The 25,481-nt window shown below is 49.6% G+C and overlaps 1 protein-coding gene across 1 annotated transcript; it reads right to left on the minus strand.

Annotated features, from left to right (window-relative positions):
* Positions 1-3,337: 3,337 nt before the first annotated feature.
* LOC144109705 (uncharacterized) lies at positions 3,338-11,818 on the minus strand. The gene is made up of 4 exons (XM_077642502.1): positions 10,733-11,818; positions 6,266-6,669; positions 4,082-4,346; positions 3,338-3,463 (listed from the first exon to the last, which is right to left on the minus strand). The coding sequence occupies exons 1-4, from the start codon at positions 11,816-11,818 to the stop codon at positions 3,338-3,340; spliced, it is 1,881 nt and encodes a 626-aa protein (XP_077498628.1).
* Positions 11,819-25,481: the final 13,663 nt, after the last annotated feature.

The following is a 25,481-nucleotide window of genomic DNA, read 5'->3' on the forward strand; positions in this document are numbered from 1 at the left end:
TTAACAGAATCCTTAGGCCCAGATTACAAGTATCCAAAATCGCCACTGGAGATTTATTGCTCGAACTAGAATTCCAAACTCGCAAACGTTGTTTCTGTTGGGGACATCAAGTCTCCGTCACAGTCCACGGATCTCTCAACACTGCCCATGACGTGTTCTCGTAAAGTGATTTCATACACCTCACCGAAAGAGAAATACTGGAAGGGCTCAGCGACTAAAATAGCACAGAAGTTCACCGGATCCAAATCCGCTAGGATAACAAGGATATAGTAACAAAACATTCGGTCCTCACATTCAGCACTAAAAAATTGCCTGAAACCATCGAAGTGCGATACTTAAAATTAAATGACAGTACGTTCCAAACCCCCGGAGATGTTTCAATTGCCAGAGGATTGGCTACGGTTCACACAGTTGCCGCGGGCGCCAAACATGCGCAAAATGCGTGTCGATTGAAAGATACCCTTTATAGAGCTTACGCTGTGCAAACTGTGAGGGAGAGCACGCTGCCTACTCAAGGTCGTGCTCATCCTGCAAGGAAAAAATTAACTCTAAAAACAAAGGAAAGCATCAGTTTCGGGAAAGCACGATGGCGATACGCATTGACGCTGGGCACTTTCTCTTCACCCCCCCCAATACAAACTTCACCGATGTGGTGCGTGGGCGCGGAGCACCACACCGGTGCAGCTCACACAGAGCATCAAAGCAGGGCTACTCGCGCCTATGGCAAACGCGGGGAAATCTGATATGGCGCTCCCGAAAAGGGCTCGCCGGCCGCCAAGCCGGCAGCCAGCAAGGCTTCCCCCTTCGGGAGAAGCCTGCCAACCCTGGTTCTCCGCGGAACTCCAGCGCCTCCAGTGAAGCGATGGACACAAATCCGAAAAGCTCTTTTGAGCGCAAGAAAGAAAATCCCACTAACGTGCCTCAATCAAGCAGGGACCTAAATTTTTAAATGCGTCCCCAACAAACACTGCATCTGACGTGGACTACTAAAAAACTATAGCGAAGTAATAGACCTTTTAAATTCACTGTTGCCTGTAGCATTATGCTACAGGAGACCAACTTGAGGTTCCAAACAAAAATACTCATAAAGCCTTTCGTCGAGAACTAGACAAGGCGTGCAGGGTCTCTGGAGGCGTTAGTCCACAGCGGTGTTGCAATCCACGAAATCAAGCTCAGACTGAAATCTAAAGTAGTTGTAGTCACAGTTCTTCATTTTAATACAATTATGACATGCTCAATATACAGTTTCAACCACACCTCACTGTAACTCTCTGTAATCTAGAAGAACTTTTTAATCAGTTACCAGAGCCATATATCTGACAGAAGGGGATTTTAATGAGCACTCCTCTTTTTGGGGAAGTGAACAGAGAGACACTAGAAGCCGCATTATAGAATAAATTCAGGGGGGGGGGGGGGGGGGGGGCACTCTGCTGACCTAAAGTGCGGTGAGGCGAAAGCCTTTTAGCGCGGTGTTGCTGCTTGTGTCGCTCATGTGTGGTGAAGATGTTGATTAAAGACTTAAGAAAGCGTTAAAACTTGGAAGCTTTAGTCTTCTAAAAATACCAATGTCCTAACCAATAGACAAGTCGTAGGCATATTCTTTAGCAGGGAACGCAGAAGTGAATTCACCCTGTGCTGTCAGTGAACCGTGCAGTGACCATAAACAGTGATGCCATATCTAAGAACACTATAGGCTATAGAGCATGTGCAACACATTTACGGACAGAAAAAGGCATAAAGTATCTAATATTATACAGCACATGCGATACAGCCTGAAGTATTTGGCAAACAAAAGAAAGATGTGAGTTCCAAGAGAGATCACTGTCGAAAATCAGGCCAAGATATTTGACCGACTGCGCATATTTTACTGGTGGTACACAGTTACAATGAAGACAGGAGGAAGTATGCAAATAAACAGCATGACTCAACTCAAATTGTTTTAATGGGTTGTGAAAACATATAAGTTGCGTTTTAGAAGCATTATAAGATAGTTACAAAGTGCACCTCCGGAACCCCCCTCAACATTGAGCCCCAGTCGACCATACCTATGCTTCTCCGCCTCGAGGATGGTAGCCCAAACTTAGAAATATCCTTCCGAGACAGAGGCCGAGACAAAGTGAACACAAAGTGGGCAGAGAGAAGAGCAGGATCAATAAGGTTGGCGTCTGCTGCGGTGAATCGGCCTGCAGAAGCTTTACAAGAGCTTTGGCATTTGGGCGCATCCCACCTACACCTCCAGGGTATACTTGGTGCCGGGACAAGCCTTGCTGACGACAGGCGCTTCGGAGGGTGGCTGCTTGCACAGGGTTTCTGATTTTACTCCTACCGTCTGCAGTTGTCTGAGCTTGACAAGATTCTCGTGAGCTCTCGGAAAGTTGCAGATCGCGCGAGAGGTCTTTAAAGCGTTTATTATAAAGGTAGACAGAGCAAAGTGGATTTTTTCACCCCGTTCTCTCCGTCAACTCGCCTACGTAACATTCATCCGTTCGAAACTCGAATATGCCTCGGCGATCTGGAATCCCCATCAAAAATATCTAATCGATCAGCTTGAAGCCATCCAAAATCGCGCAGCCCGTTTTATCACATCGCAGTATGACAGACGACACAGTATAACTCTTATCAAGGCATCCCTTGATCTTCAACCCCTGGCACTTCAGCGTAAAATTTCACAGCTTTGCCTATTTCACAAATTGTACCATACCTTCCCACAGCTAATAAATTCTGTATTACACCTGCCGCTTCGCACCTCACGCCGACTTTTCAATTCTTTAAGTTTGCAGCGCATACATGGCTCCACAAAACTCATTTAATAAATCCTTTTTACCTAGCTCCATTACATTGTGGAATGACTTACCCGATTCCATAGTTACTGAAGTAGAACCTAATAAATTCAGGCACTTATTAACAGCACATTTTAAGGACTGAGATATTTTGCCGTGTTTTTGAATGTGTATGCGTCTGTTTTTTGTGTTTTTGTTTTTTCCAAGTTGTTCTTGAGCAGCTGTGTCTTTATTAGTGTTGATGCTTGTAATGATGTTAATGTTTAACAAGAACCCTGCACTTTGTATTGATTTTTGTTGTACCATTGTATATGTAACGACTACTCCCCCCCCCCCTTATGTAATGCCCTAAACCAAGGGCCTTTAAGAGTAAATAAATGATGATGATGATGACTGAAATAAACGCTTTAGAAAGGTCTCACCACCAGGAAATAGATATGTCTTAACGGCACGGTTAAAGTTTGTGTTGACCATTAATCTGCGCCTTAAGTGTATGACGCGATAGCGTTAATGGTTCAGTGCCCACATATGCCGGATTGGTCATTCTCTATCTGCATTCACAGATTGTTGAGAACCTCATACAACTTCCAGGGCAGTGGTGCACCGGCCATACGGTGCGCCACTGCCCTGCGACGGCAGACAGCTGGCCCCCGGTGGGGCTTGTGAATCTCAGGTTGCTCTTCCTGAACAACCTTTCGCAACCGACCATTAATTTAGCCTGCCGCAGTAGGCAGTCTGCTCTCCATCAGGCAAGCAGGATGTGATGACGCCACAAGGTCATGTGACCTAAGATGACCGCCTAGTTTGTTTCTCAGGGGAGTTTTTCGTGCATTTTTCGGTCACGGCCAAAGATGCCGACGGAGACGCCGGCTTTTATCCGACACAGGCTCATTAACGCTACTGAGTGAAAAGATTACTTTCAAAGTCAGAATCTATATCTCTTAAAGATAATAGGTGTTCTTCTGTGAAGACGTCTTCTATATCAGTTTCTGCGACCTGGGGTACATCTGCCTTCCGTTATTTTCAAGGGAATGATGGCTTTTCACTCCAGCATCTCGCCATTGCCTTATGAATTGCTCATATCCTGTTGTATTTAATTAAAGGTGACCACATTTCATAGTAAGCGGGAATAAGTAAGCTTTTGATCCGTGCATTAAAGACTGGCCTTATATATTCATATGTGGCTTATTAATCAGCCCAACCCACTCTACGATTCAGCCCGCACATGCCCAGCGATAACAACAACTTTTACCATTTGAATTTATGATGTTCAGTATAAATGAGCTAATGCGTTCACTCGCCTCAATGTACAAGGCTGTTGTGGCGCTAAAGTTGGACGTGGATGGTCGCTGCCTGCCCTTCTGCAAGTAGGCGCGGAACCAAGTGTCCACACCCCCGCTCAAGCTGAGGGTCAAAACAGCCTCCAGAGGGTGCAGGCCCTTTTTCTTGTCTGTGGGGTCGAAAGGCCACGGCACGGACAGCACACTGAAGAACCGCCGGAAGCTTTCCATAGACGGGGACTTCTCGTAGCCGCCCGTGCATTCTGTGAACAGCTGGGTGAGAATGCTGCAAGAAAAGAAAAGGATTGCTGTTTGGCTGACAGCTCATGACTATTTAACCCGGATTAAATTTTCTCAAGGCATCACTACGCAGAACTGACGGATCGCATTTCATGTACAATCATGAGCATTACGCGAGGGAACAAAACCTGGACATTCCATAAATATTCCTTAAATATTAGCGACCGACAGAGTTTCTTCCGTTTTCTAACAAATTTTCGTCTTGGCGCATAATTACTAAAAGTCATTCTCCAACTTAATACAAAAATAACCAGAAAATTCAAATTTTTGTGAAATAAGTTTGTTCTCTTTCACATTGCTCACAACTGTATATTTGGAAGTATATTAGCTGAACGAGCCAATATTATTTATTCGTCGGCTACTTAATGCTTGCTGACTGTAAATGAGCTACGTGAAATGAACAGCGGGATATGCCACAAAACAGCACATGCAACATTACACCTTTAGCATACCGTGTATCGTGTAATCATACCGGTACTGGTATACCGGGAGCTTGCGCGCAGCCAGTGCGCATGCGCGAATAGCCTTGACGGCGCCAGATGGCGCCAGGTACCCGGCAGCTGCGCGCGCATGCAACATCGAGATCAATCAGCGCGTGCTCACCGGCGGTGGGCGGGCTCCCGGTACTCCGTAACGGTAACACAGTACACGGTATGCTAAAGGCGTCTACTGTTCCCAATACGGGAGTACCGGGAGTCTGCCCACTGCCGGTGAGCACGCGCAGATCGCCTCGGCGCTGGCGCAACGTACCCGGCAGCTGCACGCACGTCTCCCGCATAGGGACCAATCAGCGATTGCTCACTGGCAGTGGGCGGAATCCCGGTACTCCGGTAACGGTAACACGGTATGCTAAAGGTGTCTATTAGAGAGTTATAGCATATCGTTACCGTGTTTACGTTACCGCTAACCGTGTTACCGGACGCCGGACTTTCCGGTTAGCGCGGCGCGCGCCAGAAGACGTTCTAGCGTACCGTCTCTCCCGTAACAAGTTAACATAAGGCTAAAACAAGTGATGATGATGGCAGATGCCCAACTTTTAATACAAAAAAATACGAATATGCACTGCAATCAGTTCTATGAAGCGAGATGCTACACTTTAATAATCGTTTTCTTTGCATATAAAGGCGTACCGACTACACTTCAGCCAACTTCAGCGGCTTTTCAAATGTGCCGGTGAAGATAGACCCGTTTGCCTACCCTGGCCAGTAGTCTATTTCACTACGTAGACCTCAGTAAGCTCGCATACACAGCGCACGTTGAGTTTCGAGCGCTGTAAAAAAGCAGAACTACGACACCCGTTTGCCGTGCCGCATCGTCGCTTCTTTGTGTGTTTGGATGTAAACACAGTGGCGCCATCTAGTGGCAGTAAGTTAAAACGCGCCAACTCCGGGCCGGAGAAACTTTTTATTTTCTGCAATTACTGATGAATACAGTAAGAGAATTCCCAGTTTTTTTTAAGGAAAAAATCATGAAAATATAGAAAAATGTTAAATCGGGCACAAAACTGAAGAGCTGCAGTGTAGTAGTTGCTATTTGGCTATGTACACGGCATATAGTGAGACTTAACTGCTCAAAAATTGGCAAATAATCTGAAAAACATGGCCTAGTTGTTACTCAAAATTAAAAGCGAATGCCTTCATTTATAGTGAGAAATGGCGCCGAAGAACGCGGCGGCAGTGCTGTATTTGGTCCGAAGCGGCCGTGCAGGGCGCCGCCATGTTTGTTTACGAGACGCTAACTCTCCGCAACGCTAAAACAGATTCCGTAAAGTGCTAGCGGACCGGTAAGTGGCGGCGCATGCGCAGATGTCGCTAGCCGGGCCCGGTAAACGGTAACGCAAACACGGTAACGATATGCTATAACTTTCTATTGTATACCAAAAACGTGTCTGTACGCAAAGTTTACCTGGATGCCGTAAACGTAGTCTTGTCCTTGAGGAAGAGGCCCACCATCTCCAGCTCATACTCCTGGATGCTTTGATCAGAGGCACTGAGGGGCCCGCGTCCGCCCTCGACGCCTTGATTCAGCCACTTGGAGCACACGAACCTGTCCATGTCAACGCACGGGTCGGCGCTGTAGTTGAGCGCCGCATCGAAGGCCGCCGACAGTTGGGCGCAGGTGGTCGAGGCGCACAGGAGGCGCACCGTCGATCGAGAGCCGCGGAGAAATAGTCCGAGGAGGACAGTCATTACTGCGAAGACGCCGACACACGCCACCACGGTCCATGCGCGGGAGCACGTGTGCTTCGCCACCGGGGGCTGCCAGGTCGCTCGGGGTGACATCGGCGACTGGGCTTTCATCGTGGCTGCCTGCAACGTCCCCCCAGAACTTCAGAGCTCGCCTCACGCGAATTCTGGCTATCACCCATTGCCCCAAAGCTGCCTTCGCTCTGGTGAAGCAGTTAATTTTTGAAGCAAAAGCTTCACTCGGTAAGTAAAGCCGATTTCGCCGTGCCTTGCCAGTTGACCTTGAAGTGAGTCAGAGGTAAAGTGTGCCCATAGGCCTTACCATATGTGGTCCACCATTGTGTCGCATCACTTGGCCTTTGGCCTTTCGAATCGCCGGTAGAGGGCGGTAGAATAGTCTCGTGACAATTGCGTGATGTCGCACGATAGAAACTGCCGTTGTGATGTCATTCAAACGGGGGGGGATATAGGCTGCATGCTTTCATTGGGTGACCAACCTCTCGCGATCAACCATTAATTTAACTGCCACCAGCCATGGTGGCAGGGTGGGCGCGCTGCCTACCCAGTGAGCGGAACGCACTCAACGTTACAGACGCCAAGCCGCGTCTACTTGCCCGATACACCACAGCTTTCGCTCTCTAACTAGGTTCAAAAGTAGTTTAACCGCAGCTAATTTTTTCGCAAGGAGGTTGCTAGGCGGAAAATGTCGCAGACATGCTATTCAACTCAATGCCAATTTCCAACAAAAAAAAGCTAATACAGGACCTAGTTGGTTTTGCATCATGGAATACTGCCCGCTACTACGAAAAAAATACAAACGACGATCAAACAAGCACGTACAGTCGCGAGTAAATAAGATTAGCACTAGTGACGTGCCATAGCAGTAGCAGATAGCAACGCTCGGCGCTGCGGTTACGAACACGCCGATAACAAAAGTGCCAAGTGTGTTCACAAAGCGGGGCGCCGCGCTATCCGCACAGTGCGATTTTCACCGCTCCGGTGAAGTTATTGTGCTAGCTTTTTTACTCGTGACTGTACGTACAAGTCGCGAGCTCAGTTTATTTCCAGCGAAGATTTGGTGTCAGGAGGCGAAAAGCTGTCTTATAGAATCTTTGAACGGCTACGTTTTTAATCCTGTATGGCACAGCGTATATCATCCGCGACACTATTTCTCCCCGCAAATTTACACCAACTGCTAGCATAAAGGGTGCGATTGCTGACATACCACGAACTATTAATAGCAGCGTTGACTTTAAGCTCAAAGCTTTAGAGAAGAAATGCGGATGTTCATCTGCTCATTTAACAGTAACGCTTTATATGAGTAATTTGACATGTGTGAAATCCTCCTTTGCAAAGTAAATTTTTGTTACTCTTGTTTCCTCAGCACAGTAACCTGTGTCTACAATTTGTGCGAATAAAAACATTTACTTTTTAGTCATGCCTTGTTTCGCTCTTCTCTTCCCATTTGAATCTTGTTATCGTTTCTTATTGTAATGAATCTGTGCATCTTTTATTATGTAGCAGCACACCACTGTTGTACCGCCCTGTGTAGGCAGGAGCCAGTCAGGAGGCAAATTCCTTCCTTGAGTCCTTCCTCGGGGGCAATACGAATCTATTGCCTAACCAGCCTTTATGAGCACCTGAATATGTTTTAGAGTGCGACGAGCTCAAAGGGGTTGAATGTGCGAAACTTGCAAGTTAAACGTCAGAAATCTTTTCGTGTTAGCTTAGGGATGTAATCGTCGAATGAAGCAGGGACGGTGTTTTTGCTTCTCCACAGCGCACAACGCCGACAAGGATTCACGATGACGGCGTCATGTAAGATGGCACTACCATTCCCACAAAGCAACGATTCCTTGAAGGAATTAAACCAACGCCACCGAAGTTGCAGCCCATGAAGCTTTGTTTGGTGCCATTGGGTGACGCACGGCAGCAAGTAGGCGAAGGCAGCGGAAATGTGAAATATTGGCGACAGTGACGTCATATCTACCCTCTTTGCATTTCTCCGAAGCAGTGAGAACTTGTACATCATGCAGGGTTCAATCGAGGATTGCAACCCCGGTTTAAATGGTAGCACAAAAATACTTTGCATGCTTTACCCAGACGCTTGAAGCATTCCAATCACTTAATCTCGTTGAATTATCAAAAAACACTTCAGATTCCCTTTAAGAAAAAAATCATGCACGGCTTGAAATCCCGAACGGCCTTTTCCAATATGTTTATATAAAAAAATCTTAGAGTCGGCTTCCGAAGAAGCAGGGTGCCAGGTAAAAAAAAAAAAACTTCGTACAAAAACTAAACCTATTCGCTAAACTTCCTCAAATTTTTGTCGCAGTAATGTTACATTGACGTGGTCGATGGTTTGACGGCACACCGTCTGACCATGGTTTGAAAAAAATTTCGATTATGGTCCATGACCAGTGAACTTCTTCAATGTTGCATTGAGAGGCGACGGATAGCTTTTGAATTTTGCGTTTAATTTATTGTACGGGACTGCATGTCTGTGTGCAGTTTTTTCGCCCTGAGGCATTCAGAAATGATCACAATTAGCGGACTAATTTCTGCTACAATTTACATTTTAGCAAAAATATCGTTTTTTTTTCAGATTTCTTCTCAGGAGTAACCGCTAGAGATGAAATCCTGAAAGCTCATAGCTTTTGTCCAACGTTTTCATTGTGCGCGCATTAGAGTGCTAACCTTTCATAAGAGGCTGCGAGAAAAAGGCAGTTATGAAAAAAATTTAACATAACGCAGACAAAAGGAAAAGTAAATAAACCCAAAGCAATACCATTGCATTGGGCTTTGAGGAACACTTACTCACTCTCGGAATATTTTACTCTGCCACAATCATCAAGATGACGTGGATGAAGAAATCTAGCGCGTCTGACATGAAGGTGCATTCATAAAAACTTACCCGGCGTGAGAGAGGCGCCTGAAAATTATCTAGAGCTAGTTGGAAGAAATTGCGTAATGGTTTATGACCACTCGCTTCCTGACTGCATAGATACTTGTCATGTTAAACTAAAGCATTCTTGTAAGCTCGGCATGCGGACTCAGGGCTTGGGCAACATACCCTGTCCCTATTAGGAAGTGGGCTTTCTTTCTACTCCCTTAAAAGGTATTTCGTTTCTATGGTGTAATTGCGCTTACGGGATATCTTCTACCATAAATAATCGGCGTGAACGGTGAAACCCACGGTTAATGACACATTACCAGTGATTAACGCAGTAAAAGCGCTGTATTTAATTATAGAATAGCTGTCTATTAATCAAGCGCCACTAAATACTTTAGTATTTCTTCAAAACCCTCTCATCATAGCAGCAGCTTCGTCATGCTTCGCCCACACGCACTTCGCACTATTAACGCACCCATTCAAATCCTGCTTTTATTTTCCCGTCCCCGTCATATTCTGTAAAGACATCGCAACGTTTGAATATGCCCTTTAAAGGGGCTCTGAAGCACATTCCGAGGAAATCACATAACTCGCTCAATCACTGCATTCTGTTCTCATGAACACCTGAGCCAAATAATACACTTCTCCACGCAGCAGAGGACCCACAACCACGCGCGAAAGTTGGCGAGCCCTTCCCGGCGACTTTTTCATGCTCGCACCCTCCTCCGTCGCTCCCATTTACGCATACATGTTAAGAGGTGGCTACTGGTTAGATTCTTTCAGACGTCAGGCGGCTATCAAGGCCGCGACCAATAAGCCGCGTAGCTCAGGCAAGCCAGGAAGCTTCGCCGCCGGAGTTGGGGCCGGCGGAGGAACGCCGACCTTCCAGCGTGCAAAAAGTGACGAGAGGAGAGGGAAAGGTGCGAAGACGGTGATATTCAAATTTTGACTTCAGATAACTCAGCTTCTACAAAGCGCATTAGAAAGTTTTTTGCTGGACAATATTCGTGAAGAGGTGTGCTTTAACATCCCAGCCATACCGCAACTTAGAGCCCCTTTAAGTATGAACAATGATGGCGTCGCGAGCCTCTTTACCTCGACATTTTTTTGGGCCAATCGTTTTGCCTAACGAACCACTCCAGCAACACTGAAGGCTAGTTCCTTTAAAGCTCCCCATTCCAATATATCACGCTTGTGCGTGGTTCGCATTAGCTTAACGGAAAACGTATAACATAGAGGCACTAGAATCGCAAACGACCGTAAGTGCTCCACAGTCGGAAGAAAGTTACTTACCAGCTCCTGTAGCGCAGCATACTGGTACGCGGGGGTCTTCGGTGTTAGTTTTGGCGCTGTGGCTGTTATAGGCTTTTTGTTGCTTCCATGCCGCGTTTCGGGTTTAGACGAGGCCGATGGCACCTGGTAGGCCGCTCTACCACCTTCCTCCATGCCCTGTTTCACCCCTACTCCATTTCTTGATTCGCGTCCTCCTTCAGAGTCCGCTTTTCTGCCTGCCCCAGCCGCTGGACTGTCATCTTCATTTGCACGAGCACTGCCATCTACATTACAGGCGACTGTGGCTGGAGCTTTACTCTCTTTGTTGCGTGCGCCATCTTTAGCCTCTTGAATAGCGTATATGGCAGAGGGCAATAGAGGCTGTTGGGAAGCCACAAGGCGGTCCTCGTCTGTTTCTCCGGGCGCTTGCTGCTGTTGGTCTGCTCCCGCGGGAACAAAAACCGCTTGGGCCTTCTGCTGCTGTTCTTCCTGTCTGCTTTCCCTTGGACTTCCTCCCAGGGTATAATCGGTTGACGAATCCAGAGCAGGTGGCCGTCGGCTGGGCGTCTGCAATGCGTGTCCAGGAGACGTAGCCCCGCTTGATGAAGCTTTGGCTTTGGATCGTTTCACGCTAGCGAGTTCCGTTTGCTTTACTCGGCCAGCTTCGACATCCTGTCCATCTCCAGACTTGCGCATGCGCAGTCCAGGCTCATGGGCCCTCGGAGATGATTTAGAATCCGGCGTTTTTGCAGCAGAGGCTGGAGAGCTGCCGGAGGCGCCATGTTTCCGTCTGGACGGTGTTGTCTCCCTGCTCAATGGCTTGCGTTCTTCTGAGGCGCGGCGTGATTGGTCACGAGGCCGTGTGGGTCTCGTGTCGATTGTCTTCCGCGCTTTTGCTGGCTTCGTTGTGTTCTTTGGGGATGCATCATTCTTCTTGGGTGATAGTTCATTCCTCTGGGTTGATGATGGCTTCGCGACCAGAGAGGCTGGAGCTGGGCTCTCCTGCTCATGTTTTTCGCTTTCTACTTTCTTAATGGGAGTTCCGCCATCTTGCACACCTTGACGCAAGGGTGTAGGAGTCGCAGATGGCTCAGGCGCCGCAGCCATGGTTGCTGCACGCCAACTGCTTAGGTCACTGTTAGATGGGTTTGAAAATCTTCGACGTGCGGCTGTAGCTTCTTCGCCTGGAAAACAAACAAAATTCTTTCAGCAATCGGCTGTGTCTGCTTTATTATCTTGGTTACCGTTTTAGCATGCCTTGCCTACAGCCTGTTGTCCTTGTTTTTGATCCTGTAAGCCTTTTTATAACTTAAGTCAAAACTTTTTGCAGATAATTACAGATGCCGTCAGTGTTCCCTTACAAGAATTACTTTTGTCAGTCTATAGACTTTCCACAAACTTGTCTATGAAGTCTATACACTATCTATAGACAAATCGTAGAGAATACTCTATAGGCAATATAAATTCTACAGACAAGTCTCCAGACAATCTCCAGACACTTTTACTAGACTTCTGCCTATAGGATGTCTATAAAGTATGAACAGACAAAAATATCTATAGGAAGGCGTCTATAAGATGTCTATAGACTGTCTATAAACCACATTATAAGTTGGTGTTATGCTTTCATTCACATCGTGTCTTTTAAGTCCTCCACATGCTGTGCAACCCCATCTGAACTGAAAAACCCACTGACAAAAAGACTTGAAAGCGAGCCAGCGAAGGCGGGCGTTAACGATGATGTGTGCGCAGAGAAATTATGCACTTCTGTCTGATTCGTCACCTGCGTTAACAACGCATAAATTGCTCACATAAACGATGGAGAAGAGGTAGCCTTCGAAGGGGAACGCTATCGTGCAGGTTCGGACAAGAGAACAAAGAGATCGAAGAAAACAAAACGAAGCCGTATTTATAATTTGAAGGAAAAGAGCCGGTACGAAACGAAAACAAGAAAAACACTCAACACGCGTACAACACTACCGAAATAAAGGAAAAGTTCACCAAGTGCTGAGCGTCCCAGGTGCCTTGCAGACAGGGCGGACGCTTGCAGACAGGGCGGACGCGGGTCGATGTAGTGCGACGCGTCGCTGGCGTTGCGTCGAAAGAAGCGGCGGAAGGGAACCAGGTGGTGGTAGGAGCGGAGATAAACACAAGGAGACTCAACTCGGCAGCAGCAGCAGAATCGCTGCCAGATCCCGTCGACGGCGGCTCGAAACGCCAGAGGCTTAAGGCAGGCTATCCAAGGGTGCCTTTAGGCAGCAATCCATCGGCTGCAACCTCCCCTCTGGCAAGGAACGCAGTAGGCTTGCTTCGGTGATCCAAGGATGGTCACGGCAGCACGGACCCAACGTCCGAAGGCTGCCACCTACGCACTTGAATGACCCAATCTCCGCCGCACTGTCTCCCTTCACACCTCGGTTTTCTGACACGTCAGCTCTCCGCTCCTCGCCACGCTCTTTGTCGCCGTCGCCTCGAAGACACCCTTCGCACGCGCACACGCGCAACGCCGGGCTGGCACGCGCAGCGCTCCGCTGTCCGGCGCACCACTGTCTACGCACGGCGTCCAAAAATAACCCGACGATTTCGTGTGCACATCACATATGCCCCCCCCCCCCCCCACCTTCGGAAAAGTTTTTCACATAGAAAAAACTGCCGTTGGTGCACACAAAACTTATGTTCATGTGGTAAACAGACAAGTTAGATGCCGGTGAAGACACCAAAGGCACTTTACACAGTGACACATGGAGGCACATAGTGACGCACACAGAGAAAACATGTCAAACCTTATGCATGTGACAAAAGGCCAAATGAAAACAGTACAAAATATCAGACACAAACTTTAATATGTCTGTACCATGAAGAACAATATGAACACACTGAACAACCCATAGCCGGCGAACGAAGGAAAAAATAACGTACAAACACTACCAGGCTAAATATGCACAGGTAACAATTGCAAACACCGGACAGTAGCACTGTACGTTGGGCATCACCCTCCGGCACCTTACAAATGACTCCTGCAAACAGCACCTACGTCTTCCGAGACTGAGTAACCTTTTCCGATTGCAATGAAACATGGCACCTGCACGGTCCCCTGGGGCGCACGTCCTTCGTATCGCTTAAGCATATTGATGTGGAAGAGCTTCCTAGTGCGGCCAAAGTCGATCCAATAATCCACATCGTTCTTTTTGCCACCAACCACGAAAGGACCATTCCACTTCATTAGCAGGTTATTGTGGCTGCTCGGGAAAAGAATGAGGGCACGATCTTCAACTCCTAAATGCCGCTTCTTGCTGTTCCTGTCATAGTATTTCTTGCGAGACTGTTGGGCACGCGACAAATTTTGATGTGCCGCTCTCACAGTATGCTCGAGACATTCTCTTAGATCGAGAACGTAACCATAGGTCGTCTTCGTGACTTCTCCCATCTCTTCTCTGGTCCAGGGCTCTGAGCACTGCGAGCGGTCCTCGCACATGTCGTCCAAATATCAACTCAAACGGGGAAAACCCCAGACTCGCCTGCGGCACCTCTCTGTATGCGAACAGGAGTGGAGCGATATAATGATCCCATGTTTTCGGCCGCTCCTGACTAAGCTTCCGCAGGATCTGCTTGAGTGTGCCGTTAAATTTATTCACCATCCCATTGCACATTGAGATGTTTCACCGCCAAGAGATCACTGAGCTCTCTCATCATCTCGGAAGTGAAACAGGAGGCCTGATCACAGAGGATCTCTTTCGGAAAACCTATTCGGGAAAACATCTCGACCAAACCTTCTGCCACGGTTGCTGAATCTATCTTTGGCAAAACCACGGCGTCGGGATACCGCGTGGCAAAATCGACGACAGTGAGAATATAGCTATTCCCTTTCACCGATGTGGGCGACAGCGGACCGACATTATTGACAGCGGCCCGATCAAATGGAGTGTCGATAAAAGGCATTGCGTCCCAACGAAGCTTTCCTTGCTTTGCCTTTCGGCACGTCCTTTGGCACGAGTCGCACGAACTGACATACCTATTAATCTCCTCCTGCACTCCCGGCCAGTAGAATTCTAGATCTCGATCTGTAGTCTTCTTGATGCCCTGATGCCCCGCCAACGGGCTATCGTGGGCATGCCTTAGCACCTGTGATCGGCAAGAGTTGGGAAGTACTACCTGTCGAACCTCTCTGTCAGAGGCGAGACGATAGAGGCGGTACAGCAAACCCTTTTCAACAGAATACAAGTACGAAGTGCCGTGCTTGTCATGGAACACCTTCCCTACTTTCACCCAACACGCCTTCAATGACTCATCGTCTCTCTGCTCTGTTTCTAGCATTTCCTTTGTGAACCTCATGGGACCAACGCTTAAAGGGCCACAGAAAGGGGTGTATGAGCTCGGCTCTAAAATGCTTGCACTATGTAGAGTACAGGCCACCGGGCGTCCATGCCGCGTACGAGACCTCAGAAGCGGGCGGGAAATTTACAATACGTTTTTAAAAATTCCCGCTTTCCCACCTCGCGGTGACGCGCGGTGCCGGGCTTTCGCACGAAAACCTCGCAGACGACGTTATGTCTTGCAAATGACGTCAGCAGCCGGGGGTTATCATTGGTTCACAGCCCCTAACTCTTTCAGACATCACGTGCTACAGCGGCCGCGGCCACTCCTCGCGCGCCACAGTTGACGGAGGTAGGGGAGCGGCCGAGTGAGTGTGGCTGGAGGAGGAGCGACGCCGTTTTGCCTTGCGAGAGGAGAGGGAAAGGCGCGAAGACGCGGACGTTCAAATTTTGTCTGCATATAGCTCTGCTTCCATATAACGCATTAAAATAATTCTTGCTGGGGGATAATTACGAACTGTCGTCTTTTAACATCCCAGACATAGCGCACCTTTATTGAGGTCCTCTTTCTGGGTCCTTTTAAAGCAGTATTTTCCCTCCTTCGCCCGGAAACTTCCTTTCCAGCCAACACCACTTTTGCGCCCTCGCCCTCACCATTTTCACTCCCAACATCGTCATTGACTATGCCAGGAAATAATTTAGGAACGCCCTCCGATTTCTTCCAATTAATACCTGGATTTGACGGCTCTAGGGCCTCTGGTATATTTTCAAGTATGACATCGTACAATGATCTATCCATGCACTTTACCAGGGCCGTGCCAGTGAAATAAGGGGAAGCGATATAGACTTCTGCCTCTGGAACTTCCAGACTATTGCCACCAACACCGTAGATGTTGAGCCGGTGACATATTGGTTTTTGTGGGGAAAGGAAATGGCACAGTATCTGTCTCATATATCGCTGGACACCTGAACCGCGCCGTAAGGGAAAGGATAAAGGAGGGAGTGAAAGAAGAAAGGAAGAAAGAGGTGCCGTAGTGGAGGGCCCCGGAACAATTTCGACCACCTGGGGATCTTTAACGTGCACAGAGCTGAGTCAGGAAGTAGGGCCCTTCGCGCAACCACCGTACTGCTCCCAGTGTCTCGTAAAACACGCAAGGGTAGACCTCGGAGCTCTCCCTCGAGTACAGGCATGTGTTGGGTGTCTGCAGGCTTTTTCCGTACAAGTCTGACCACCGCCTTATTCTCGGCTGGTTCAAGCCTATCTGCTGTTGTGGACCCCGTTTCAGGCGCAACACTCTCTGGCTGAACACAACAGGACGATTGCTTCTGGTTTTCATGCTTCCTTGAGCAGTAACTTACATCATGCTCTGTTTTCGACAATAAACGTAATAAAGCTGTTTTGGCTTAGAGCGATGGACAGCGGCGTTATGTCCAGGTCGGTTACAAATGAGGCACCTTCCTGACTGTCTATTTGATGGAATATCCTTTTCTCTCTGGATGCCCACCTCGAACGATTCTTTGAACGAAGACAAGTTTCTTTGCCGCTGGGCCTCTAGAAAGTCGTCTGCTGCCTCAGCCACTTTGTCCAGCGTCTCGCACTCTCTTTCTCGAAGGAAAATCGCCAGACTATGACAGTTCCTAATGAACTGTTCGGCCACCACCAAGTCACGTAAATCATTGTACGTTGTTGCCGCACCCAACATATCGACCCATCGATCAAAAAGACTGAGCAAACGTGCTGCGCAATATTGCTTGCCTGTTTCTTTATCAAGCGGCTTACTTTCACAAAACCTTTCGCGATAACCTTCTGCTGTAAATCGAAAATGTTGGAGCAGGGCTAGTTTAGCCTTATCATAATCCATTGAATCTGCAAGGGAAAGTCGACCGAACACACGGAGAGCTTCCCCCGTCAAAGACATACTGAGTGCTGTAGCCCATTTTCCTTGAGCCAGCTGAGCCAGCGGCGCCCGTGTGCTGTGCTATGTCAGTGCACGGTAAACATCCACAGGTGGTCGAAATTATTCCGGAGCCCTCCACTACGGCACCTCTTTTTTCTTACACTCCCTGCTTTATCCCTTCCCTTACGGCGCGGCTCAGGTGTCCACCGAGATGTGAGACAGATAATGCGCCATTTCCTTTCCCCAAAAACCAATTTTCATTTTTCTAATTCACGGCCACCTTACGCTCAATGTTAGTCATCGTTGAGTGGGCTACGACTCCCAGAAACGCGCCTTACTTTGAGGCTGCTAAGTAGCGATACTCGGTAAGCACTTTTCCTTCTCGTGAGTTATGATTACGCACGGCCTTTGCGAAACATTGCCCATACTATAGAGTTATGGTCTACAAATGTGTACCAACCGGCGCCGCCCAACCATTTAAAGGCGTATGTTCATCACGCCTTCCAACTTTGAAAGTAGCTCAAGTAGAGGTCATTAGAGCAGAAAGTAAAAAGGAGACGCTGGTTAGAGAAAATACGTGTCACAAAAGAACCACGGGAGTGAGCGTCATGGGCACTGCGGCCTCATTAGACACGCTGCTATAAAGCCTGAGGGACGCCTTATACAGCCGCGTAACTCACCAAGTTGCAGTCCTGGAAGAGTGATTATTGCCGTTTGATTTATACTCCACCTAGTGATCCGGGGTGAAAGGATGATCGAGGAAGTCTCCACCGCTCTAATGCCGTCAGCTGATCTTCTTCTTCACCCCAGGTATATGGCACATACCCACGCGGGGGGGTATGTGCCACTTCAGTGGCACTTACTGCCGGCGAATGCGACTGCGAGAAACTCGGCTAGCTACGTCTAAAGGGACACTGAGGAGAAACTGAAGTTAGCTTGTATCGAGAGAATATCAATCAGCTCCTAAACACAAAAACATTACTTGCGAGATTGGCCTGCGGCTGCGATGCATGTATTTTAATTCTTGCTCTTTACTACATTACAAGAGCTTTATTTTCATAAATAGTGGAAAATTGGTTTTTGAGGACAGGATATAGCGTAGTAATTGTATATAATTAGCATGATGACGAAGTAGGAGAAAAGACCCACAAATCTCTGAGACTGACAAACGTGCGTGAAGGTTACGCGTTTGGTCGATACTGAAGTATACAACTTTTCTTTTGAAGCCATTATAGCGCACTTATATCACAAGAGGATGATGGTAATAAGGCAACCTGAAAGTCAAATAGAACCTGCAATTCGTGGGTGTGTGCCATTAAGCCTGAGGTCATTGTTGTAGAAAGTAGCCACATGCGCTGGCTAGGCCGTCTGCTTGGCGTGGCTTGGCTGCGCGCTCGCGCGAGGCTCGAGGCGGCTGGCACGCGTCTCGTACTCGTGCCAGTATTCACCTCGCTGGAATAAAGCTGTCCGGTTGGCGTCTCAAGGGTCCTTTCCTCGATTCAACATGGTGTCAGAAGTAACGAAATTCTCACAGTAAGCCCAGCCGGGGCTGCGTCCTCTCACTTGGATACCCATCGATGGTGGCACACGTCACAGCAGCGTCTACGGCCTGGACTACGCGGCGAGTACATGGCGTCTTTCGTCATTCAACCGCCCGAGGCCTTCTGCTTCACGACTCCTGCTGACTGGCCGAAATGGAGGAAGCTTTTCTACATGCGTTTCTACATGGCTTCCGGTGTCTGCGACAAATCAGGGTCACACCAAGTCGACACACTCCTTTACTTCAAGGGCGAACAGGCCGAGGACGTCATCGGAACCATAAAACTCTCCGGTGAGAACGCTCAGGACTTAGAAGTCGTCCTAAAGCAGTTCGACAGCTACCTCATACCACGGAGCAACGTCATTTTTGAAGGGGCACGCTTCAACACGAGGGTCGAAAACGACGGCGAATCCGTGGAAGACTTCGTAACTGCGCTTCACACGCTTTCCAACCATTGTGAGTACGGCACCCTCCGAGAGGAACTGGTTCGAGACAGACTGGTCGTCGGCATTCAAGACCAGAAATTGTCAGCGAGACTGCAACTTGATGCTGATCTTACTCTTCAGAAGGCGCTTTACAGTATCAGACAGGTCGAAAGCGTTCGTAAGCAGCATGCGGAGCTTCACCCCGAAACGCTGACCGTCATCAAAGTTGCATCATGCAGACAGCAAGTCAGGCACACCACGAACGCTGCTCACCTCAGCGACGGCTGAGAACACTTTGAATCAAGGCCATATCCGCGTCCACCTGACAGCGTTCCGAGATTGTGTCGTTGGAGTGGGAAAGAACGACATCCGCGTTCACTACGCCCGGCGCGGACGCAGGTATGCAGAGGCTGCCACAAGAAGGGCCACATCGCGTCTGTCTCCGTGTCACGCAGGGTTGACATCGTTGAAGCATCTGGACCCGACAGCGAATGTGGATTTCTCGGAACCGTCTCGTCCTTCGAGTTTCCTTCAAGACCATGGGAGAGAGTTGCAATGGACCTGTTCTTCAACTGCCACCGGTGGTTAATCGTGACTGATTATTATTCCACATATCCGGAACTCACTCGTCTAGAGAAGCTATCATCTAGTACCGTGATCAATCACTGCAAATAAATTTTCGCCCGGCACGGCATCCCAGAGGTGGTCTCAGATAATGGTCCGCAGTTCTCGTCCTCTGACTTCGCTAAGTTTGCTTAAGTATACGGGTTCAAACACGTCACATGAAGCCCACAATACCCTCTAGAGCCACGGACTCGATGAGGCTGCGGTGAAAATCATCAAAACTTCAATGAAGAAGACCCAAGACCCGTACCTGAGACTCATGTCATACAGGTCAACTCCATTGAAAAATGGCTACAGCCCCTCTGAACTACTGATGGGGAGGCGGTTGCGGATATTCCTCTGACTCCCGGAAGGCTTCTTCCCCGTTCACCAGACGCCACTAAGCTTCGGAATTTTGAAACCCAATACCGCGAACAGCAGCGAAGGGATTACGATAGACATGGCGTACGGCAGCTTCCGACCCTTCTGGAAGGAGATGAAGTCTGGGTTACAGACTTAAAGCGAAAAGGGAACGTGGTGGCGCCCGCAAGCGAGCCTAGGTCATATATAGTTGACACTGGAAACGATACTATACGACGAAATCGAACCCTTCTTGTCCCTTTTCTCAAACCTGCGGAAGAGGAGAGAGACAGCCAAGACGTCGTATACGAGGAGTCTCTCCCTGGGACTTCAGTTTCTCCAGAAGATTCACAAACAACCTGCGTTGACGCCTCCCACTGGCACACCAGGTGTGGACGTTGCGTCAATCCTTCCAAGAGTTTGCTTTTCTGTCAGGGGAGATGATGTAGGCAGTAGCCACATGCAGTGGCTAGGCCGTCTGCTTGGCTTGGCTTGGCTGCGCTCCGTTGTTGCGCGCTCGCGCGGGGCTCGCGGCGGCTGGCACGCGTCTCGTGCTCGTGCCGGGATTCACCTGGCTGGAATAAAGCCATTCGGTTGGCGTCTCAACGGTCGTTTTTCTCGACTCAACAGTCATCATCATCAACAACCTGCAATTGGCGGCGCAACAAACGGCAAGCTGAGTTTCGGTAGGTCCGTTCGATTCGCCTGCACTACGTGAACTGGTTCTCGCGGTGCTGCACTTCACCATTCGTTTCAGCGGTGCAAGATGGCGCCGTCTGCACGACGCCATTCGTTTCAAAAAAGTGGAGACGTTGTGCAGGTCTTGTTCAGGAAAGTGCAGGAAAACTATGCACCTCCTCAATGGTCGGTGCCGAAACGGTGCAGCTGCATCCGCCATAGAAGCAGACGACGGTGTGATGACCCCCATAATGCGCAGGTCCACACGGGACGGAGAGGCAAAGAGACACCGTATGGCTCAGTTTAAACAAACAGATATATTCAATAATTATACATGATTAAGATTCAGAGGCTGGGGCGTCCGAGCTTACGTGCCGACGACTTCATGGTGGCGATGGAGTGGCTCCGGAGTTGGGCTCGAGCGGTTGCTAGCAGAAGCTGCACGCCGTCGGGCTTCGGCGCTGAAGGCCCTCTTGGCGAACGATGTCGTCCTGAGCGTTCTTCTTCCGTACTGCTTGTCGATTTTTATATCCTCTTCTCCACACTCCCTAGGGTGAGGACGCCCACGCCGGAGGGGAAGGAGGGGGGCTAGGGCTTTCACTTGGGCGCACAAACATACCACCGCACTTATGGTCTCGCCCCCCTCACGTGTTGAGTCCGAGGGAAAGAAGGTTGTCTTCGAGGTAGCGCATAGCGTCGGCTGTGGTAAGGCGCGCTCTGGCCCGCTGACAGTTCCCGCGGGTCACCGGCCTCCATTCTCCATCCATCAACTGACACTCGCTCCTCAAGGTAAGGCGCGCTCTGGCCCGCTGACAGTTCCCTTGTCCTTGAATGTGCTCGGGAGGGCCGCCCCTGGAACCGCCACGCCAATTGGGGAGGATAAAGCCCGTTTCCCCGCGGCGGCGGCGGCGGGTCCGGTTGGGTCCGGTTGGGCTTAAACCCCTTCGTTCTGGTCGTCACTCAAAGAGCATGGCTGGGTAATTGATGATGCCGCTGTCATCTGGGTCTCCGTCTACGCCGCGCCGTCGAACGCGGAACCTCGTAGCACACACAAGGAATGTCACACTCGCTCACCCTCCAGAAGAATGTTCTCCGAACATTTGAGTCCACGCAGCTCCCCTTGTCTTTCTGAATCGCCTCGCACAGTGCGTCCGACAAAACACTTTTCGCTGCACTCAACACCACTGCACTGCACAACACCATATGCCTCCGCTGTCATAACTGGCGTCTCCAGGGGCAGCACTGATCTTCTTTTACAGATAAACATGAAACTCAGCACCCAAGCCACTCCTTTCTAGTCCAAACTGGACGAAATAAATTTGCCACAGTTACAAAGGAGCTCCCACTTCTAGCACGATCACGGCACAGACAAAAATATAGATAACGAAAGGAAGTAGGGCAGGTTCTGCATGCGCTCCGCATGCTCTCCTGTGAAGGTGTTACTTAATGACAGAAAGGTTTAACTACCAACTCCGATAACTTAACACATAAGCACATAGCAATGTTATGAGCTGCGGCATTACACAATTCTAACCAGTTCACAACTCCGCTCTGTTTACGCCATTAGTCCGACTTAGCTTTCCGATTTCGCAGCGGATATCGGCCTTCATGAGTCATACTAAGTAAGTCTGTGCCCCTTTGTCTGCTTTGGGACTCGCGAGGGCTCGTGGCAGGAGCCTCTCCTGGCGTTATCTGCGCGGCAACCTCGCGCGCTTCTTCTAGCAATGCATGAAGTAAATCCGGTGGCATTCCGGCCGTCACCTCGGGCGCCTGCCGAACAAATGCAGGAGAGGGCGTTTCTTGCGAACTATCTGCGCGCTCCGCTTCACTTCTGTCCCCATCAAAATCCGCGCTTTCCCTTTCCTCATTTCGTGAATACTGAACCGGTGCCGACTTGAGGCGATTTGCGTGTATCCTTATCAAGCGCCGGTTCACGTCTCGGACTCTGAAGTTTACCGGAGAAAGCTTCTCGACAACCTCGCACGGTCCTCTCCACTTCGTCTGGAACTTACGAGCTAGCCCAATCTGCCTTTGGCAGTTTTCAATGTACACGCTGTCCCCCACATCAAACGGCGCGTCTCTAGCACTGCGATCGTGCACCTCCTTCCTGCGCTTCGCCGCTTTCTTTAAGGCCTCCTTTGCGATGTCCCTCGCCACTTGCAAGCGCGATTCTAGCTCAACCTTATAGTCGTCCAGTGAAGCGTATGGGACACGACGGGGGCCCTCTGGCACTTCACTAGGCTGGTCCGGGTCTCGGCCGTAGAGAAGAAAGAATGGCGATTCGCCCGTGCTCTCGTGTGCTGCGGAATTGTAGGCAAACATTGCATACGGGAGCCACAAGTCCCAGTCCCGCTGGTCGCGCGAAACAAAATGCGACAGGAACCCGGCCACGGTTTGGTTCAGTCGCTCCACCGCGCCGTTGCAAGCCGGATGGTACGGTGTTGTCTGCTTCTTAGCGATCTTAAGCAGCTCGCAAACTCTTCTCATTAGCTGCGACACGAAGTTCGTTCCCCGATCTGTCAAGAGTTGCCTCGGGGGTCCATGTCGGAGCGCGATCTGTTCGACAAATGCTCTTGCAACCGTGTCTGCCTTCTGATCTGGGAGTGCTACCGCTTCCGCGTATTTTGAAAGGTGATCGACAAATACTAAAATGTACTTGTTTCCGGAAGTGGTCGTGGACAATGGGCCCATTATGTCCATACCTGTCTGCTCGAAGGGAGCCGAAACCTCAGAGAACGGCTGAATTGGAGCTGGTCTTCGTCCCTTGGGTGTTTTTCTTTCGAGACAGGAATGACACTTCGCACAGTAGTCTCTAACATCCTGTCGCATGCCACTCCAAAAGTACAAACGCTCCACACGCCTGCGTGTCTTCGCTACGCCAAAATGACCGGCGCATGGCGCATCGTGAAACGCGCGAAGAACCCTTTCTGTCCACGACCGAGGTATGATGACTCTCTCCCAAGCGGTTTTCTCTGGTCTCCCTTTCCTGGTTGGCCTCGTGCGCCGACACAGGGTGCCGTCTTTGTCAATGAAATAACCTAGCTGTTCGGGGTGAGACGGTGCGCCCTCTAAGCTTTCGATTATTCGCTTCAGGTCAGGATCTTTGCACTGCTCTGTGCGTAATTCGGCGGGGTCGACTACGGGGACAAACTCTTCTATAGCTGCCACGGCAGCTGTGCGGCTGAGTGCATCAGCATTCAGATGTGTCTTTCCTGACTTGTGCTCAACTTCAAAGCAGTATTCCTGCAGGTGTAGATTCCATCTAGCGAGTCGCGAGCTAGGGTCCCTGACACTCATCACCCATTTCAGAGGATGGCAGTCTGTGACTAGCTTGAATTTGCGGCCGTAAAGGTAGCATCTGAAGTGCTTTACTGCCCAGACAACGGCGAGGCACTCCCTTTCCGTAGCTCCGTACTTTTGCTCTGTGGGGCTCAGCTGTCGGCTAGCAAAAGCAACGGGATGTTCTTTGCCCTCGATAACCTGAGATAGCACGGCACCAACTGCGAACTTTGACGCATCTGTGGCCATAACGAAGGGCAAATTAAAATCCGGGTGGCGCAACAGCGGTGCACTCATTAGCTTCCTTTTCAGGGCCCCAAAAGCATCCTCCGCGTTTTCGTCCCAGCGAAAGGCGACATTTTTGGCTGTTAAGGCGGTGAGCGGCTTAGCGAGCTTGGCGAACTCCTCTATGTGCCTTCGGTAGTAACCGATCAGGCCGAGAAACTGCCGGACCTGGCGGACGCTAGTCGGGGATGGAAAATCCGAGACACACCTTAGTTTCTCAGGGTCCGGTCGCACGCCGTCAGCTGAAACAACGTGCCCGAGGTATTTCACCTCATTTTTGAGGAATTGGCACTTAGAGGGCTTCAGCTTGAGACCCGCTCCTCTTAGTCGCACCAAAACCTGCTCAATATCGCGCAAATGGTTCTCAAAACTGTCACTGTATATGATAATGTCATCCATATACACGAAGCACAGCCTCCCCAGAAGACCTGCCAGGATAACATCAGCGGTTTTCTGCCAGACAGCAGGGCTGTTGGCCAGACCCATCGGCATTCTTTTCCATTCATAGTGCCCTGAGGGCGTGTTGAATGCCGTTTTCTCGGCATCTGCCGGATCCATTGCTATTTGCCAGAATCGCGCTTGCAAGTGGCGAGGGACATCGCAATGGAGGCCTTAAAGAAAGCGGCGAAGCGCAGGAAGGAGGTGCACGATCGCAGTGCTAGAGACGCGCCGTTTGATGTGGGGGACAGCGTGTACATTGAAAACTGCCAAAGGCAGATTGGGCTAGCTCGTAAGTTCCAGACGAAGTGGAGAGGACCGTGCGAGGTTGTCGAGAACCTTTCTCCGGTAAACTTCAGAGTCCGAGACGTGAACCGGCGCTTGATAAGGATACACGCAAATCGCCTCAAGTCGGCACCGGTTCAGTATTCACGAAATGAGGAAAGGGAAAGCGCGGATTTTGATGGGGACAGAAGTGAAGCGGAGCGCGCAGATAGTTCGCAAGAAACGCCCTCTCCTGCATTTGTTCGGCAGGCGCCCGAGGTGACGGCCGGAATGCCACCGGATTTACTTCATGCATTGCTAGAAGAAGAAGCGCGCGAGGTTGCCGCGCAGATAACGCCAGGAGAGGCTCCTGCCACGAGCCCTCGCGAGTCCCAAAGCAGACAAAGGGGCACAGACTTACTTAGTATGACTCATGAAGGCCGATATCCGCTGCGAAATCGGAAAGCTAAGTCGGACTAATGGCGTAAACAGAGCGGAGTTGTGAACTGGTTAGAATTGTGTAATGCCGCAGCTCATAACATTGCTATGTGCTTATGTGTTAAGTTATCGGAGTTGGTAGTTAAACCTTTCTGTCATTAAGTAACACCTTCACAGGAGAGCATGCGGAGCGCATGCAGAACCTGCCCTACTTCCTTTCGTTATCTATATTTTTGTCTGAGCCGTGATCGT

Source organism: Amblyomma americanum, chromosome 11 (assembly GCF_052857255.1).
Source record: "Amblyomma americanum isolate KBUSLIRL-KWMA chromosome 11, ASM5285725v1, whole genome shotgun sequence".
Taxonomy (NCBI): domain Eukaryota; kingdom Metazoa; phylum Arthropoda; class Arachnida; order Ixodida; family Ixodidae; genus Amblyomma; species Amblyomma americanum.

What these genes read in the sequence shown, in the direction of transcription:
- LOC144109705 (XM_077642502.1), bottom strand. Translation starts at nt 11,818, where the DNA reads ATGGCTGCGGCGCCTGAGCCATCTGCGACTCCTACACCCTTGCGTCAA. An exon ending in ATGCTGCGCTACAGGAGCTG is followed by an intron (nt 6,670 to 10,732) that starts GTAAGTAACTTT and finishes GGGACGTTGCAG; the next exon opens with GCAGCCACGATGAAAGCCCA. An exon ending in ACTACGTTTACGGCATCCAG is followed by an intron (nt 4,347 to 6,265) that starts GTAAACTTTGCG and finishes CTTTTCTTGCAG; the next exon opens with CATTCTCACCCAGCTGTTCA.